Source organism: Phaenicophaeus curvirostris, chromosome 21 (assembly GCF_032191515.1).
Source record: "Phaenicophaeus curvirostris isolate KB17595 chromosome 21, BPBGC_Pcur_1.0, whole genome shotgun sequence".
Lineage (NCBI taxonomy): Eukaryota > Metazoa > Chordata > Aves > Cuculiformes > Cuculidae > Phaenicophaeus > Phaenicophaeus curvirostris.
The window spans coordinates 6365332-6382817 of NC_091412.1; the positions used below are offsets into that span (position 1 = coordinate 6365332).

Genomic DNA, 17486 nt, shown 5'->3' on the forward strand with positions numbered 1-17486 from the left:
CTGTTCTGCTGGGTGGAGGTCGTACTCGACCCAGGCTGCTGTTACACCACCTTACTGGCACTGGCTTTGCTTCATTCCCTTCCTGTTTTCACCACCTTCTCTGCTGCTGGCTCTGTAGCGGCACAGCAGCCCCTGAAGCTGAAGAGAGAACTGCCTTTTTGTTTCTGACTTGTTTGTTGGTTGGCCTGTGTTTTGGTTGTTCTCTTTTCAAGAACCTTGTCTTCCCGGTCAATGGTGTTAGCTAATGCGTGCTGGAAATCTGTTTGAGGACAAGGAAAGTTTTCAGCCAGCACAACAGGTCAAAGGAGAACTCCAGGAGTCCTCACAGAGTTTGTAGCTTGTTCTGAATGTGGCCAAGAGCCTTGCTTTCATCAATACTTCATATTATTAATGACAGAGAAGGCTTTAATGAGAAATTGTCTATGCAGTCATCTTTAATTTGCCCTGCTGTGGAAAGCTGCTTTTCTCTGGAGAGCGTTAGTCATTCTTACGCCCCCTTGGTAGAATAAGCACTGAGTAACATGTTGGTATTTTGCAGGAACATTTTGAAGTGCAAGAGTAGCCACTATGATTTTTGGCAAGCATTTGGGATGCTCTTTGCCATGTCACGGCTGGTGAGCGAGCCCCGAGATTAATGTGATTGAGTGACTGTTTTAATTTCAGCCCCGATGGAGCAAAATTAGTTACAATGATATGTGTGTGTTGAATAAAATTGTAGTTTTATTAGCAATAATTGCTGAAGAAGACTTTTTGAAGACTTGACTGCTGGGGGAGAAGATTGCGAGTACTGGAATTTGTTCTTGCACAGTATGGCATTGATTATTTTCATGGTGCATAATATGTCAGTCCTCGGTGGGTGAGTTGTCACTGTGAAACACTGGGAAGCGCTCAGTGAGGGTCCTCACCGCATGTCTCCAGCCCCCGGGGAGCACCACACAAAGCGTGCTTGATCCACAGAGGGTATGGATCTTGCCTTGCAGCCGAGGCTGCCGTGTGAAGCTGTAGTGGTTCATACTTCCAGAGCTGGAGCTCTCTGGTTTGCTCCTTGGTGTGTTGGCCAAGACAGCAGCCATCAGAGTGAGTGCAGGAGTGGAGCCCGTGAGCACGGTGGAGTGGTGGAATGGGAACCAGCCGCGCTCTTGGATTGGGAACCCGTGGTCCTATGTGGTCATCTGTGTTAGGACACGGTGCTGGAAACACTGCAGACCCAGCCCCACAGCGAAGGGACCTGGGTGATGAGCAAGGATGCTCTGGGTGCCTTCAAACAGGGGAAGGAGCCGCACCGGGAGCTTGACAGAAAGATGGGAAAAGGTTAACGTGTTTGTTTCTTTGTTTAATTCCAGTGTAATCAAACCCAGAGGCCTGGTGTGGGGGAACCATTTTTTCTAACTGTCTGGCGTGCGATATGCATTTGTCTTAATTTATGTGGGTGGAGGTTGTAAATCTGCAGAGCCACGTTGCTGGCACTTAGATTCCACATGCGCATTTAAAATAACAGCACCTGACACTTTACTAGCTGGTAAGACGTTTTTCTGCTTCAGAAAGCAAAATATTGGAGGAGTTGTGCAGTGTGTATAAATAATTTGAGGAATTAGACCAGAATATCCAGCACACTTTTCTTGGGAGACTAAAAAAGGGATGGACCTGTAGAGTTTACAGATCAGGGGACGGAGCAGCTAGGAGCACAACACGGCTGTACATAGCTGAATGTCATCCTTCTTTAATTCCTTTTCTCGTAGGACCCAATTTGAACGGCACAGTGTTTGATTACAGTGTGTTATTTCATTTGTCTGCCCTAATTCTTTCTTACCTTGAAAGGATGGAGAAGGTAGCACCAAATCTGCTTGGTAGCATTAGAAACAAACAGCCCCTCCTTCCCAGGAGGAATGCAGGAATATCTCAGCCTGCCCTGGATGTGTCGGAAACTCAGGTTTTGGATCAAGAAAAACTTCCCTGGGCTGGGTGAGGAGGAGTGTGAGGCCTAAAGACTGCTATGTGTCCATTCAATATAGTGTCATAGTTTCCCAGTGGAGGTTTTACTCAATGAGTAAACGTGATTCAAAACGGAATAAAAATAACTTAAAGGCAACCTATAGGAAAGCTGGGGACAGGCTCTTTATCCAGGAGTGCTGGGATAGGACGAGAAGGAACAGTTTTAGGCTGAAAGAGGGGAGATTGAGATGAGAACTTGGGAAGAAATGTTTCCCGTGAGGTTGAGGAGGCCCTGGCCCAGATGGAAGTGGTGGCTGCTCCGTGGAGGTTCAAGGCCAGGTTGGATGGGGCTTGGAGCAACCTGATCCAATGAGAGGTGTCCCTGCCCATGGCAGAGGGTTGAAACTGGATGGGCTTTGAGGTCCCTTCCAACATGAACCATTCTATTTTTCTGTGAACTTGGAGATGGGAAACAGTGGCTGCTGTTACTCTTGGGTGTGTGGTTTAGTGTTTGATAGGAATGGTTGGACTCGATGATCCAGTGGGTCTCTTCCAACCTGGTTATTCTATGATTCTATGATTCTAAATGAATGCTGGCTTTACAACCTGTGTGTACATGGACCACCTCTTGAGTTTGCAGGTCCATACAAACATCACACAGTTATAGAAATACGAGATGATGCATGGAGTTCTTCAGAGAACAAACTGGTTTGGTCATCTCAGGTTTTGGTGCAGCCCCGTGCCCCCATTCCTGGTGCACTGCCCTCCAGGAGCTCTCTGGGTCGCTGCTGGCCTTCGCAGAGCAGCCGTGCTGTTCGTTAAGGTGTGAGCAGTGCTGGGCTGGCACCAGGTTTGATCATCTCTGACTGCTGCACGCTGCCCCGCCAAAAGGAGAGGAGTTAAAAATCACCAGGAATAAAGTGTGGGAGGAATGAATGGAGAATACTGTGTGTTCTTGTGCCGGGTTAGATCAGTTGCATTAAATTCAGAGCCTTTCTGAGTACAATTAATAGTCATTTTATTTAGGTCACCCTGGTTTTGTTGCTTTAAATGTATGCCTCCATTAAAGTGGAAGAAAATCAAATACATTTATCTCTGTGGAGCCTTTTGTGAACTGGTTGGGCATATTTTAAACAACCCTGGGAACTGTTAGGATTATTAAAGCCTTTGGCTCCTCCAGTTTTTTTTTCTTTCCTCCTATTCTCCCCTATTCCTCCTTCCAGGCAGTGATTAAAGAAGTAGTGTAGCCCTTCCTTTTCTCAGAGCCCCAAGTGGATTGAAAAAAAACCTGTTAAATAAACTAAAGCCCATTAGTTAGGCTTTCTGTAAGAAACTGAGTCTAAATTGGATGTACATATGCGGTATGCTGGGACAGAGGAGGAGTCTGTTGGGCTTAAGTGCCCATTTGTCGCCGGTATTATCTAGCAAGTCTCTTTCTCTTTTTTTTTATTTACCTTAAGTGCTAAGACTGTGTTCATTTTGTAATATTCTCCCATTTGATGCCGATAATTAGTTCAAATTAATCAGCTCCTGTAAGCCTCCGATCGAGCCATGCTACATCTGAAGAGAGATAGAAGTTCTTGGACTCCCAGGAGCTTTTTGGTTGCACCGTGTGGGACGTGGCTCTGCCTGGTGGCTCCGCTCTCTCTCACCTGGACTGTAGAAATTCTGCTTTTTGTGATGTGTGCCAAGGGAATGTGCTCACAGGAGGCCACTTTCATAGTTGGTAATGGTTCAGCTGGCAGCGTGTTGTAGGCGATCGGTCCTGGGTGTACCCCAGCCAATCCTTGGAGGTGGCCATTCCATCTTCCAGTCCTGTTTCTACCCCTGGAGAAAACTAACTTCTGTTTTGTAAGCAAGGTGCCAGCCGCACGTTTTGAGTTGAGACCTGGAAAACCTGCTGTTCGGGCATCTTTAAAACACTGGATGAGCAAGGGGACGTGGCATTGAGGAGAGGGTTAACTGTCGGACGGTCACAGCTCCTGAATCTACTTGAGTTTCATCTGTGGGTTGTTTTTTTCCCCTTCCCTTGAAAGAGGGATCAATTTGCTTACTACGGGGTTTACTGCCGGTTACCTTGACTGTGTCCCTTATTTCTCCTTGATGAAAACTTGAACAAGCTGCTTGTGTTTGATTCACAGAGAACCGTGAGAAACGGGCTGTGTGTGTGAGGCAGTGTGGTTTTCTCATTCTATTCAGCCCTTTGTATATTCAAATTCTTCTAGTTTCAGTTCTTGCTGTTCTGCCAGATTTCCATACCATTGATGGGTTTTCTGAATTAATAAGTCTCTCTCCCCCCCTCCCTCCCAGACCCTCACCACCTTTTCGCAACTGGTGAAAAGTTTTTCTAAGCGCGCTGCCCTCTCCATATTGATTTGCTTCTCTTGCTTGTCTAACCAGCTCTTAGATGTTTTATTTTGCAAAGCGTTAATAGAATTTTCCTTTTGCCATTGCACTTCATCTATTCAGGAGGTTTCAAGAAGTCTCATTGTGTCACTGGACTATGGAGGAAAGCGGCTATTCTTCTGTTACAATAGCTGCTCCAAAAAATAACGCAGGGTGGGGTAAACTCAGAAAGGGCAGAGACGGAGATAAAATGTTCTGACCTTAGGAAACAGAAAAGATAACCAATTAGACATTGTTGAAAGGGCACCAGCTGGCTTAAAGAACACCCTACTGATTATTTTTTCTTAAAGGTATGCCAGGTCCACATCTGAAACCCATCTGCGGAGCTGCTCTCCCCTTGCGTGATTTCAGATGTGAACTGGCAGGGCTGACCCTTCAGTAGGTGATTGCGCACCCGGTTCTGATCCCAGAAGCAGGTGCTGCTGCTTTGAGGGACGGAGCACCCACCTCCGGGGTATCCGTGCTCCTCGGGGACCCGGCCAGCATGGTACACATCTCCTGGGTTAGCCCGTGCAGGCTGCGTTTGTTACTGCTAATAAGGATTTATTTGCATAAAAAAGATCTCTGCCAAGATCATCATTCCAGCCTTAGCGCACGTGGCACAAAAAGTTGTTTGACCAGGGGCCGTGTATCTGGTGGGTGAGTCGACAATTCCTGTTGTGCGGGTGGGAGAGGCGACCAAAGCAACAGATCTCCAGTATGACCAGGACCTGAACCCGGAGCCCTCCTCATCTCCTCCACTGCCTGGTCCCATGCCAGGACCTGTCCCTCTGTCCTGGCAGCACATGGAGGAGCAGGATGAGGCTGCCCAAGAGATTGAAAGCCGTGGTGGTGATGTTGCCGGCCTCAGCTGAGCCCGAGAGAGGGGTTTGCACCTCACAGTTCAGGCTTCAGCCTGCTGGGAAACTTCAGGCTGAGACATGGCTGTGCTAAAGCAAGGTTAGAGTTGTGCTGTGTCTCGTCTTATGTCTCTTCTCCCTTTAATAGCAATACGAGCAGCCTATTTAAGGTCCCCCGGAATGTCCTTGCAGGAGGAGATGTCATTTTGGAAGGTGGGGATCCTGCTGGGAGAGCCTGTGCACGGCGGCAGCCTCTGGGTCAGGGCCAGAGGAGCTCCCTGAGCTGGTGGGGTCTCTGCTGCTGTGTGTCTGAGACCTCTCTGGGCTCTGGTGTGGGATTTGAGGCAGAAAGGTTATGCTGGAAGAGTTGTGCGTTAAAACATGTGCAGCAGCAGTTGGCATGGGGACAAAAGGGCTGTCAGTGTGCTCAAATGGACCAGTGCAGAGGAGACTGTGATGCTCAAAGAAACAGCTTTAGGTATGACTTGTAACTGTTGGTTCCAGTGAGGCCAAGACCTCTGAGAGTGAAAAATAAAGATTGCTGTGCAAACGTAACCCTGGAGCAGAGATAAGTGGTGGTGGCAGCGTGAAGTGGAGCTCTGTCCTTATCTGCCTCCTGGTATTGCTTATACTTCTGAGTTTTCTTCCTTGGAGTGAAGAAAGACAGCAGGACAAATGGCTCTGTGCTTAATGTGATTTGTTTTTTTCAGTGCTTCAGCACCTTTAGGTCTCATTCAAGATGGGTATCAAGGAGGAGTGCTGTTCTCCACCATCCCAGGCCATTGCTAAAACATTTTGCAGACCACTTTGACAAAGTTAAGAACAAGTTAACCAGAGGCAGGTTTTGGATGAGTTTAGGCATCACGTAAGGTTTTACTGCACTGTATTTTTTCACTATCCCCCGGAACATATTTCAGTCCTGTAGTTAAGCTGTGTTTTCACCATCTTCCCAAAAATATGCCTCTGCCCAGTTGAGACTGAGATTTTAATTCTGCACAGAAGCAGGCTGGATGCGTGTTTCCCTGCATAAGAGGACTCCAGTCAAACTATACTCCCTGAACCATGGCTTTTATCCAGGTGGGAGCTTTCAAATCCCACTGTAGTTCCAGGATCCCGTTAAAACAGCAGAAGCTGATCCAGCTGCTGAAAGCGGGTCCCACCTTCCTGTGAGATCCTGCTTCCCTGCCCTCTGCAGCAGCCCATCCCTTGCAACAGCACAAGCGTTGGTTTGGCTGTGCTGGGAAACGGCTCTGACTTCAAACTAACCTAGAAGAGAAAGTGTGGTTCATTTTACCCTGGAGCAGTTCCCTCGCTTGATCTGCTGTGCAAACGTGTTGGCAGAAAGGAAGAGGTCAGCACAGAGCGGGCAGGGGCAGCTGGGGTGAAAGGTGGACCCTTTGGTGGCTCTGTGTAAGGTGAAGAGAGCGTGTAACTGCCTTGTAAGTCATTTACCCTAAATAAATGATTTATAGAAAGCCAGAATATGAGAACGTGGGAGAGTCGTAAAAATTACTGAGGAAAAAGACCTAAAAAAAAAACCCTGAGTGAACAAAAAAAACCACCTCACAGATACCCAGTGGAGGCCTTTAAAGAATAAAATCTTTTCTTTGAAGATCCTTTCCCTTCCCCCAACGTCTCCTGCAATTTAGTGGTGAGACAGGTTTTCATCAGCCTCTAGTTTAAAACAGGGAATAGCATGTCTGTAATTTCTTTTCAGAAAGATTGCCCGGGCCGCTTCCAGCAGCACGCAGGACCCGCCTGCCCCAACTCCTGCAGCCCCGGAGCAACAGCTTAACATGTGATAATGCTGGAAAATAAACCCCAGCACAACATCCTTCTCAAATAAGTGTAAAATTTTAGGTGTGGCTGCGCAGTTTAAATGGAGGTGGAATAAATCATGCAAATGGTAATGAAAATTGAAAGCAATTTGGTTGCACTTCAATACATTTCATCAGTCATCTCTCTTCTGAAGTGGAAATGCCAAGCCTGCTGCGAATTAAACTTTCTCCCTCCTCCCTCTCCCCTCTTTCCTCTAGCTTTTCAAAAGACCTTTTGAAAACCTCTGAATACCTTTCTTGGCTGACCAGATTTTACCCTGCTTATACTCATTGAAACCTCCTAGTTCTCAGCCAGGACAGTGACTCTAATTTGGAGAAGTCATGGGCGTGATTTGCATCCACAGTTCCTCTCTTGGCCCTTCTTATCTCCCTATAAAAAGGAAAAAGACTGAAATGAGGCACAGACAGGGACCAGCAAGAGGTGGAAACGCTCCTTAGATATTTGACTTTTTAGGGCAACAGAACTTTTAATGTTCTCTTTTCCACATTAGGATCAAATGCTAGCTACAATGTGGGTTGAAAGCAGCAGACTTCCAAAAGGAGGAGCTGACTCTGAGCAAAGAGATGTGATGCTTCGTTTGTACCAGAGTTGAGGCTGCTCCTGCCTTTGTCTCCCCTTCCCAGTTTCTGTTGTGCCTTTGTGAACCATGTAGCCAGTGTTGAAGCCCACGTCTCCCTTCTTCTCTCTTGCAGGTAGAGGACGCCATGCTTATGTTTGACAAGACGACCAACAGGCATAGAGGTAAGAGAGAATGGGAGCTCTGACATCACATTTTGTGACAGCGTCTGCATGGTGAGCACAGTCAAAAATCAGTGTCAACATGATGAGCCAGTGGCTAAATCCGGTGGTGCTAAATCAACAGAGCTGTTTGTGTTTGCGACAGCCCCCTCTGTCCTGCAGCTGTTTTGAAGGAAAGGCTGTTCAGCCTGTAATGCTACATGTCACCTGGATTTTGTTACTAGAGATTACTTTTCTGGCCAGTCTAAGGACTTATCTTTGGGAGGGCAGTTGTCAGGCTCCATACTGGAGATGAAAAAGCCCAGGGAGCTGGATGTGGTGAGGCTGCAGGGAGCAGAGGGTTTGTACCAAGATGTGTAATGTTGGATTATGCTGGGCATAAGGCCAGTTAAGCTGGGACACCGGGAAATTAAGGTGCTAAACCTCTCCACTGAGGTTTCAAGCGTGCTGGAGTTTTGAAGCTGAAGACTGCTCATCCTCCAGTGATGGTAGCTCAGAATAAGCAGGATCTCCAAAACAGGAATCTCCCTGCACATATTTCACAAGAGAGACAAGGTTTCATCACTGCTTGTACGTTTCTGTGAAATGAGCTGAGGATTATTTTCAGTGTTACGGCCATTCCTTTCAGTGGAAATAAATGGTGCTCCTCTGTCTCTCGGTGAGCAGTTCACGTTGTCGCAGCAGCAGAGATGCTGAGCACAAGGCAGAGAGAAGCCTGGCAGCCACTTCATTCAGCTGCGGGGGAGAAAATGTACTTGGGCTCCCACATTGACACCAGAAATGGCACTGGGGACGGGCTCCGAGTCCCTCTTCCCTTCTCTCTGAACAAGCTTGATTTTACCAGTCTCCCTGCTTTAACACAGTGTGTGTTTGGAGCCAGCACAGGCTGTGGCTTCTGCCCCGTGTGATGGCGTGGACGTGTAGCCCAACATTTATCGTTTGCCCATCACTCCCTGGCCCTTTTGTGAGGCTGTCTTGATTGGTTTGGTTATTGTCCCAGCCATGAATGTGTCTGTTGCTTAGAATGCTGTAGTAGTTTGTTTAGGGAGGCTGCCAGAAGGTGTAAAGGAGCCTGTGCCCAGCCAGGCAGCTATGGGAGCCCTGGAAACGGTTGAGAGGAACAGCTCAGAGTGCCTGGTCGCTGCCTCCTCACCTGATCTTCATCTCCATGGCAGAGTCCTTACCTGACCTCCTGGCACTGTTGGAATTATTCATTGCTCTGATATGCGGTTTAACGAGCAACTTAGTGCATGTGGATGGCTAGGTAAGTCAGGCAGACCTCCAGGATAACGTTCCCTCCCTCCAGCAATTCCCTCCCAGGCAGTAATCCCTCTCTGAAGTCAGGGATCATAGTACCCTGGAAAATTCAGCAGCAGTGAGCAAAAGACTTGCTTGGAGAGATAAGCTCTTTGGAGCCAGGGAAAGCATGTGAACAGCCAGCACCCATCAGTTTTGTAATGAGAACTGAGTGTTCAGAACTCTTATACTCTTACATAGTTGGAAAAGTTCAACCCCTGACAACTTCCTTTTCTGTCCGGGGAGTTTTCCACCCTTCTCTTCACAACCACCATTAAACGGGCCATAAATACCCTTCTCCATTCAGGTTCTTGACATGTTCTTTGTTGTGTTTAAGAGCTGTTATATGGTGGGGTTTGTGCTGGACGCAAGGGCCCCACATCCCCACTCTGCTGTGATCTGCTGGAAGGGCTGGAGAAGTACCAAGGGATTCTGGTGCCAGCCAGACACGTACTCGACTGATTTGGCTCCTGTGAATGTGCTTCAGAAAATCTTCTGCCTGCTTCTGTTTGTACACTTTGTTTTCTACTCTTAAACTCTTTCTTAACCCGGGTTGTTTATGCGGAGTATGTCAGATAGGCCAGCAACATCCTGGTGTTCACCTCCATGCCTTCTCCTTCAGAGGCTTTTGCAGCCCTACTTGCAAGTCCCTGACCTGTGGTTTTGTGCCTCTGTCACCCCACAGAGCTGGTCTCCACTGCCCATCTCCAAGGGCTTGGGGCCTCCGCATGGACAACTCATCCTAGGGGACATCAGCCCTTCCCTCAGCACAAGTTGCCTCATCCCCAGAGAAGGGCTCTGCCCCAGAGGCAAAGGGAGAAACTTCTCCATTTGCTGAAATGCCCTAAATCCTGAAGTTTTGTTCTCACTGTGCCTGCAAGTGAGCTCTGTTCCTGCCCACCGAGCTCACTGGTGAGCTCTACACCAGCTTGTGCGTGCCTTGACTGAGCCAGGGCAGCCAGGAGTCTCTGCAGGGACATTAAAAATAGAGCAAAGGTGTGTTAGTCCTTCCTTTGCTTCCTGCAAGCAGGATGTTCATCTCTTCCCCACGTACCTCAAGGTGATCCCTGCTCTGTCTCCTGCTGGTGCCACCGCGCTGCTGTAAGCACTTTCCAAGGTGTGAGGGCACTGGGAAGCGTTGGTGTTTGTGCTCTGCTAGTGCTGAGCTCTGCGCTGGCAGCTCTGGTTCAGCTTTTCTTTGCTTCTTAGGGGAAGCTGCAATAGCATGCTGGGGAGCCCTGCTATCAGGTGTGAACCTGAGCGATAAGCCCTGGAGGATGGTTCATCCTTCAGAAGTGTCTCTCCACTGTCTTATCTGGAGAAAAGGACCATAACTGCTGGAGCTGAGGGCTGCAGATGCGGCAGGCACCTTAGCTACCATCAAACCTTGTGTTTGATGGGGTTTATTCCCCACACTGTGCGTTGAAGATGAGAAGCAACAGGTCTTCCTTTTTTTCCTTCAGTAATTCTCTGAATTTAGTTTATTGTTAAAGTTTTACAGCTTGTTTTTTATACATACAAGCAATAACATTTCTGTTCACATTAGCATTCTTGTGTAAGCTCCTAGATGAGATCTCAGAGTGGAGGAATTAAGAATCCAAGAGGACCAAAAGCAGACTCCAAATGCGGCTGGGTGGAGGGGATGTTACCTGCACCTCCCGTACGTTCCCCCAGTGTCAGGCTCCAGCCTCGGGTCTGCTCCATGTGCTCGTGCCCTCCAGGGAGGAGGGTGGGCTGGAGCCTCCCTCTCCCAACTCCTGGCAAGTAAGGGAGTTCTTTGGCACGAGGAGGATCAGCTCTGTTTATGAGGCTGTTTCCTGGGGAACAGGGTTACCCTTTTGCTGGGTGAAGGACAATGCTGCTTATTTGCCAGGCTTAGCCAAAATTCTTCCAAGCTGGGGAAGCCCAGCTAGTGGTGAGTGGCTGCTGTGCCTGGAGCAGCTGCTGGGGAGGCATGAAAAGATGAGCTCCGGGTCTTTACCTCTGCCAAGTACAGGTGGGAGGAAGAAACAAATAAAAAAGGCAGGTTAGAGAGCCATCGTCATCTTCATGCTTGAATTTGTCTAGGCTTTTCCAACATTTTTCCCTTCTCTGTACAGGTAGCTACTGCTAATCAGGCTAATGAACTGGCCACAAGCTGTTGTGATGAAGTGGGTTCTGCTGCATTGATCATTTAGAAAATCACCCCAGATTTTACAAATTGTGACATCCTGATTGTGTTGGAAACATGTTTAAAATGCAGTAGCATGCAGCAACGGTGTTAGTGGCAATTCTTAAAACCACTTGCGGGTTGCAGTCTGTATCTTCAAATTAGCCAGGGGAAGGAGAAATGGCAGATAGAATATCCACTGTGGTTTACAGTAGTTAGTCTATGCCTGGAATAATCAACGGAGGCAAAGGAAAGGAAGAGTATTAAAATTCAATCCCTACTGCTAAGGGCAAGATGAATTTCCTCGCAAGCAAATTGAGAGTATTTGTTGACATAGTTCTGGCACGTGTGTGTGTATTCCGCTAGCGGGTCACTCGCCCGCACGTGTGGCACGGGACCAACAATCCATGCAAGTGTGTGGATGTAATCAGACGTGGTAAGAGGAATTTTTGCAACTGCTCATTGTTGAAAAGTTTTATTAATACCTTGGGAAGGCTTGAACACTACCACCACCACCCCCAAAGTAAAACTTCATGCCTTGCCAACGGAGCACATAACTTTTATAACATTTTAAATGTCATCAGGCTAACCACATTGGTGCCACTGCTGGTATCTTCTTTCTTTTTTAAAGTCTAACTTTTCCTGGATATTCTCTAAGGCAAACAAGACACAGAGCTATTGCATTTCATGCCTATCTGTCTAGTTATATTAAAGGCAAGGTAGAAAATCGGTGAGGAGTTAATTCAATTAATTTCTGGAGTATTGTGGGTGAAGCAGTCCCTGGCTGTGCTGGGATATGATGACTTCTTGCAAGGATTCTGCTTCTAGCTTGGCCACTTTGTTGAGATAGCAGCGATATCTAGTGCTTAGATGATGCCCTCAGTTAAGATGCTGTTTCTCGTTGGAAAGGAAGTGCTGGGGATCCTCTGTTTCTGTACCCTGCACCGTACTGCTGCCCTTCTGTGCAGGGTGGAAAAGCACACACAAAAGTTCTCCAGGCACTCTGGAAGATCACTTTCATCACATTTTTCACTGCCTAAAATTTCATAGAGCTGAAAATTACTGGGTCAGTCTTGAAAGGATTTAGTAATTGGAAATAAAAAAAAAAGAGGGTGGTGTTATTTTGTTACCCTTGCGAAGTGCAGATAAAATCTGAAGTTCAGCATTAGTTATTGATCTTGGGGGTTGGAGGGAGCCTGGCAAGATGATGATGTCCTTCTAACTTCATTATGGAAGGGAGCTCCAGAAAGCATAACAATTTGCTGGCGGGCAGGTCGAACAGCCGGAGCTGGGCAGGGCGGCTGCCTTGCCCTTGTGCTTCGCCCATGCTGGGTGACCCCCAGCCCCCAGCAGAAGGGGGTTTGTTTGTGGTACCCAGCAAAGCTGAGAAAGAGCAGCATACGTGGCGGGCTTCCTCACAGGAGGAGGGAGGAAGGGCTAGATGGTGTCAAACGAGGGGTGCAGGAGCTGTTTTGTGGAAAGGAGGGTGCGGTGGACTACAGAGTCTGCTGATAAATCTGTTTGGCAGCTCCCCTTTCTCCCTTTCCTTGCATGAGGGTAGAGATGAGTCAGGAGAAGGTGATTACGCTGGTTCGTTGTCAGGATGAAATGCTCTTGATCACAGCCTTAAATGCTCTCCACCAGCCTGTGCTTGTTTCCTGCTTGCCTGTAGCCATCGGCTGCTCCAGAAGCTGCCCAAGGCGTGCATCATGTCAGTCCCACGTCTTGAACTTGCAAAAAGGCAAGTAAAGATTTTGAGTGATTGAATCCCCTGAGCCGTAATTGCTGGTATTGAATGTAATACTATATGTTTTTCAAAGCCATACAGCCCCCAGAGTTATTTTCATATCAATTAACTTTCTCACGCAGTTGGGAATGGCAGGGGAGAGAGGAGGGAAGTGACAAGATGTGATTTGGACTACTTTAATGTTAAAACTAAACAAAATTAAAGAAAGGCAGGCTGTCTGTGTGACGCAAACAATATCCTACATATTAGGGATTAAGACATCTCCAGAAGAGAAGCTGTAAAATAACAGCTTTAAAATGAGTTGGGTTTTTACAGTTGTTGCAAACCTCCTTGTTGTTTGTGGTGCCTGCTAGGAGAGTGAGGGTGTCCTGGGCTGTTGGGCACCTCCGTGTGTGCCTACGGGGCTGGATCGCAGAAGAGCATCACTTCAGCTCAGTGTGTGAAGCAGGGCTGAGCTGGCAGCTCGCTCTCCAAGCAGGCTGTGCCGAGCCCCCGTGGGCTTCCCGCTGTGCCCTTGAGCCAAGCATGCAGAGATTCAGAACCCTGCTACCTGGTGGAGATCGGTGTGCCCAACATCTCGGTTTAATCTAAACCCGCTCAGTTCAGACTGAAAGATCTGTGCCCCTCACAGCACCGAGAGCACAGGTAGGAGCTCAGGGTGCACTACGTCCTTCCCACTGTCTCTGCTCTCAAGGAGGAACGTGAGGGTCGTGTCTCGTGTTCGCGCCGTCCCCATCTAGCAGATCTCCGTGCATAGAAGTAATTGTCCAGGTGGAAGCAGTTGGCATAATGGTTGTATTTATTGGAAGAGACAGGAGTGATGTTGTTAGCGAGATATCGTCTGTGCCTCGGCAAAGGATGAGGCTTTTCTTAGGAGAAAAATAGCCTTTTGTGTTCTGTGTGGCTGCCAAACCCTTAGTTTTGTAGTTGACCTCTGAAGTTATAATTGACATTTTTATAGATGAGATATAAATATAATTAAGAGTCACTGCAATTATTTGTTTATCACCATCTCCCTCAAGATAGGTAAGGTCATGTGCATTTAAAAATACATCCCCGAGCAGTTTGGAGTACAGAGTATTTTAAATATATAGAAATAATTGCCTAATTTGGTAGTTTTCAGCATGGCTTTTCTAGGCAGCAGTGTGGTGATAGAACTGAGCGTTTTGAGGACGGCTCGGAGGGAACCTTGTGCCTGCTCACGTGGTTTTGCTTTTAGAAGGATGGGGGTAAAGGGAGAGCTGCTGTTTGGCCCGGTTTGACTGTGGGATTTTGGAGGAGCATCCACAAACACAGTGTGGAGGTGATTTTTAGAGCATAAAGTGCTTTAAGGGCTTTGGATGAAAAGTCTGACATGAGATATAAATGGAGGCAGTATTATTGTTATTGCTTTCCTAGATGAGACGGGCTTTTATTCCCTTGTCAGTTGTATCACTTCATAAATGGGACTCCAGAGAGTGCAGTTGTTTTGAGAGAAGCGCTCGCTCAGCTCGGCCTCGCAGCTCCCTAGCCGGTGAAATTCATCCCAGGGACCCGGGTTTGCAACACGGAGAGAGACTTTAACCCTTGATGCATAGAGATGCGGGGTGTTTATCTTCTACCAAAGGCACAGAGGATCGGAGGGAGGAATAGCTGCAGACAGGTTTTTTTTGGATGATATTAAAGCAAATATTTGCTTCAAAACTTCGCGAGAGGGCTGTGAAGATTCATTTGTTAATATTATTTACCATTTACAGACCTGTCGTTAAAAGCGGTGATGGCTGAGCGATAATACCGTCAGTCATGCCTATCTATTTAGATTGCAGCGATGACATGTGCCATATTAATATTTTATGTATGTGTGTTTTTAATATTACACCCTCGCTTATAAATATTCATGTCATAAAACGCATTAATGGCTGCAATGCTGAAGAGCAACATTCACATCTTTGCTTCGTGTTGCGAGTTCACCTCCGTCCCAGGTGGAACCAAGGTAGGAGTTGGGAGCTGAGACGGAGCACAGGGAAGGGGTTTGTGGTTTCAGCCCCGATCTTGGGGCCAGGTGGCCACGTCCCACGAATTTCCCCTTTGGCATCAGTTTCTCTGCCTTGGTCTCTGCGTTGGGTGGTGAGGACCACGAGCGTTATCCCCTCGGGTCGGGGTGACAGCCCCTGCTGGGGTGGTGGCTTTCACACAAATGTGTGTCGGTGGCTCTGAGCTCGACAGGCTCGGTGCTGCTCCCTGCTTTGGTGTTAATAAACACAAAACACAAAGGAAAAGCTGCCAATTCTTGGATCCGTCTCCCATGTCTTTTAATTTCCTGGCTAGTGCCTATTGCTGCTGCGTCAGGGCACCTTACGTGAAGTGTAAAAATAAATGCATTCAAGCCAGTATGAGCCCTGCGTCCCAGTAGACTCTGTTTCAGAATAGCAAATAAGGCTTCTGGCCACGCTTTTCAAGGCGATTATTGAACGTCTCGGGTGGTTACAGTCATTCTGCCCCCAGCCTCATGCTGGATAGCACCACCTGAGGCTTGGAATAATTGCCCAGCTATGTACTGTCTGTCAGACCTTATTGCTTAATTTTATACCAGTAATGAAAATTACATCCAGAGGAGGAGAAGGAGCAAGCAGCTGCCCCGGCCAGGACGCATCCAAGGAATAGGTGTGTGCAAGGGCTTTCTTTAACGAAAGGGAGAGACTTGACTTGGCAGAAGCACGCAGGAGGTGGCTTGACATTTTTATTTTATTGTTTAACAAACAAATGCAATCATGATAAGAGAAAAAATCCTGCCAACCTTCAGTAAAGGTTGCAAACACAGCCCAGCAATTAGTTTGAGTGTCTCAGCTACACAGTCATACTTAAAGGTAAATATCACCTTAGAAGTAAAGAACAGTCAGTTTGTGAAACTCATTTGGATCTTGCCTTTGTAGCTGACGTGTAAGGAAATTATTTACTTCCCTCTCCACAGAGGGAGAGCCTTGCATAGCCAGACCTTTTCAGCCTCCTTAATTTATCTGGGCTCGTTGCAATTAGCCTCCATACAGGTGGTAGCAAGAGGAGGTGCTGCCAGAAGTCCTGGGTGCTCTCTCCACACCCTTTCCTGCAGGAGACGAGGTGAAGGCAGCCCTGACAGCCCTCGCTGGGGGCACGAGCAGCTCTGCAGTGTGGGTGTCAGGCAGGAGGCAACGTCCTGCTCTCATTCCCATGATGGAAACGACTACAGAGCAGGAGGGTCACAGCCAGCGCTGCGGGAAGGAAGAGGCGTGCAGCAGGAAACTTCGCATTTTCTGTGGCACCTGTTTACAGAAGATATTAAATAGCTCTTCACGTATCGGTTAAGCTTTCTGAAATTACTGGGATGCAATACGTTATGTTTTTGTAGCCCAGCAGAGGCTGACATCCAGATGCCTCGGATGGAAAAGCAGAGACACAGAGTGAGGGGAGGTGGCAGTGTTGGTGTCGCAGAAGGTACCTGCTTGGCATCCAGGGCTGAACACAGGCAGGACTGCAAGCAGAAAACTGGGCATTTCCTTCTTGTAACGGCAGTTAACAGTCACTGTCTTAAGCGAATGGGGAGTTTTTTCTTTTTAGTACTGAACAGTATCAGTAATTTTATGCAATTAGACTACAGTCGTATGAAATAGTGTACAGTCAATCAGTAGAGCCTTTCTCTTCTCTGAAAGCTTCTTCAGGAAGCATAAAGCAAGAGAGGTGCAAGTATTTAAGAACTTATTTTAAATTATGTTAATAATTCTGGTACACTTGCAGGGAGTTGGGGGGTGTGTGAGCTCTGCCAGGGTGAGTGCTGGTGTCAGGAACAGACAACGTCATCTTCCCAGCTGAGGCTGCATTGAGACGACAGTGAGGTCATTCTAATACGACTTCAGTTTGCCATCTTCATTGTCACTGCTGAGCAGGCAGTTTGAATGACAGATAAATTAGCAAAAATCGCGATGATCTGGGAATGGAAAGAAACCTAAATGCCGTGAATAACTTCTTGCTTATGAATCTACTCAGTCTATGATACCAAAACCCCTTTTGCTTCCCAGATTGCAGGAGAGAAATGATTAGCAGGTAGTGCTTCAAGTCTTGTGGGACTATTTGAAAATGTTAATTGAGGAAAGGCCAGAAACAGGAGGAGAACAAAATGCAACATTTACATAGACGGGCAGCCTTAATACAACGAGCAGAATTAAAATCAGCATGGTGACCTTGAGAAAATAGGCAGCTACTCACAGCGTGGCTGTGCCCAAAAATGTGATTTGAAAATATTGAGAGACACTGTGCAGCTTTCACTCTCTGGTGTGTTATTTTCTTCTCCCAGTGGATCTCTGAAGGCCGGCTGGGTGAGTCCTCTCAAATATGCATGCGGGCGTGCTTTTTATTTTTTTTAGATCTGTGCTTTATATCTGCTAGTTTTGATTATGAAGCTCGAGGAACACTTTCACTGAAGGTGAGGAGGACGTTCCCAGCAGCCCGGAGAGGCTGAGAGACGATGAGCCAAAGCCCTTGGTGTCCCAGCAAAGGCGCTGGTTTGCCTCCTTGTGCCCGGTGCGGT

At 47.4% G+C, this 17486-nt stretch overlaps 1 protein-coding gene across 24 annotated transcripts in view; it reads left to right on the forward strand.

The window, feature by feature from the left end:
* The window catches only part of MSI2 (musashi RNA binding protein 2), a 250360-nt gene that overhangs the window by 144116 nt on the left and 88758 nt on the right, over nt 1-17486 (forward strand). For all 24 annotated transcript variants that reach the window (XR_011338955.1, XR_011338956.1, XR_011338959.1 and 21 more), the window contains exon 7: nt 7709-7757. Coding sequence is in view for 18 of the 24 variants with exons in the window: in XM_069874417.1 (XP_069730518.1) it covers nt 7709-7757 (49 nt within the window). In the remaining 6 variants the exon portion in view is untranslated. The remainder of the gene's footprint in view (nt 1-7708; nt 7758-17486) is intronic.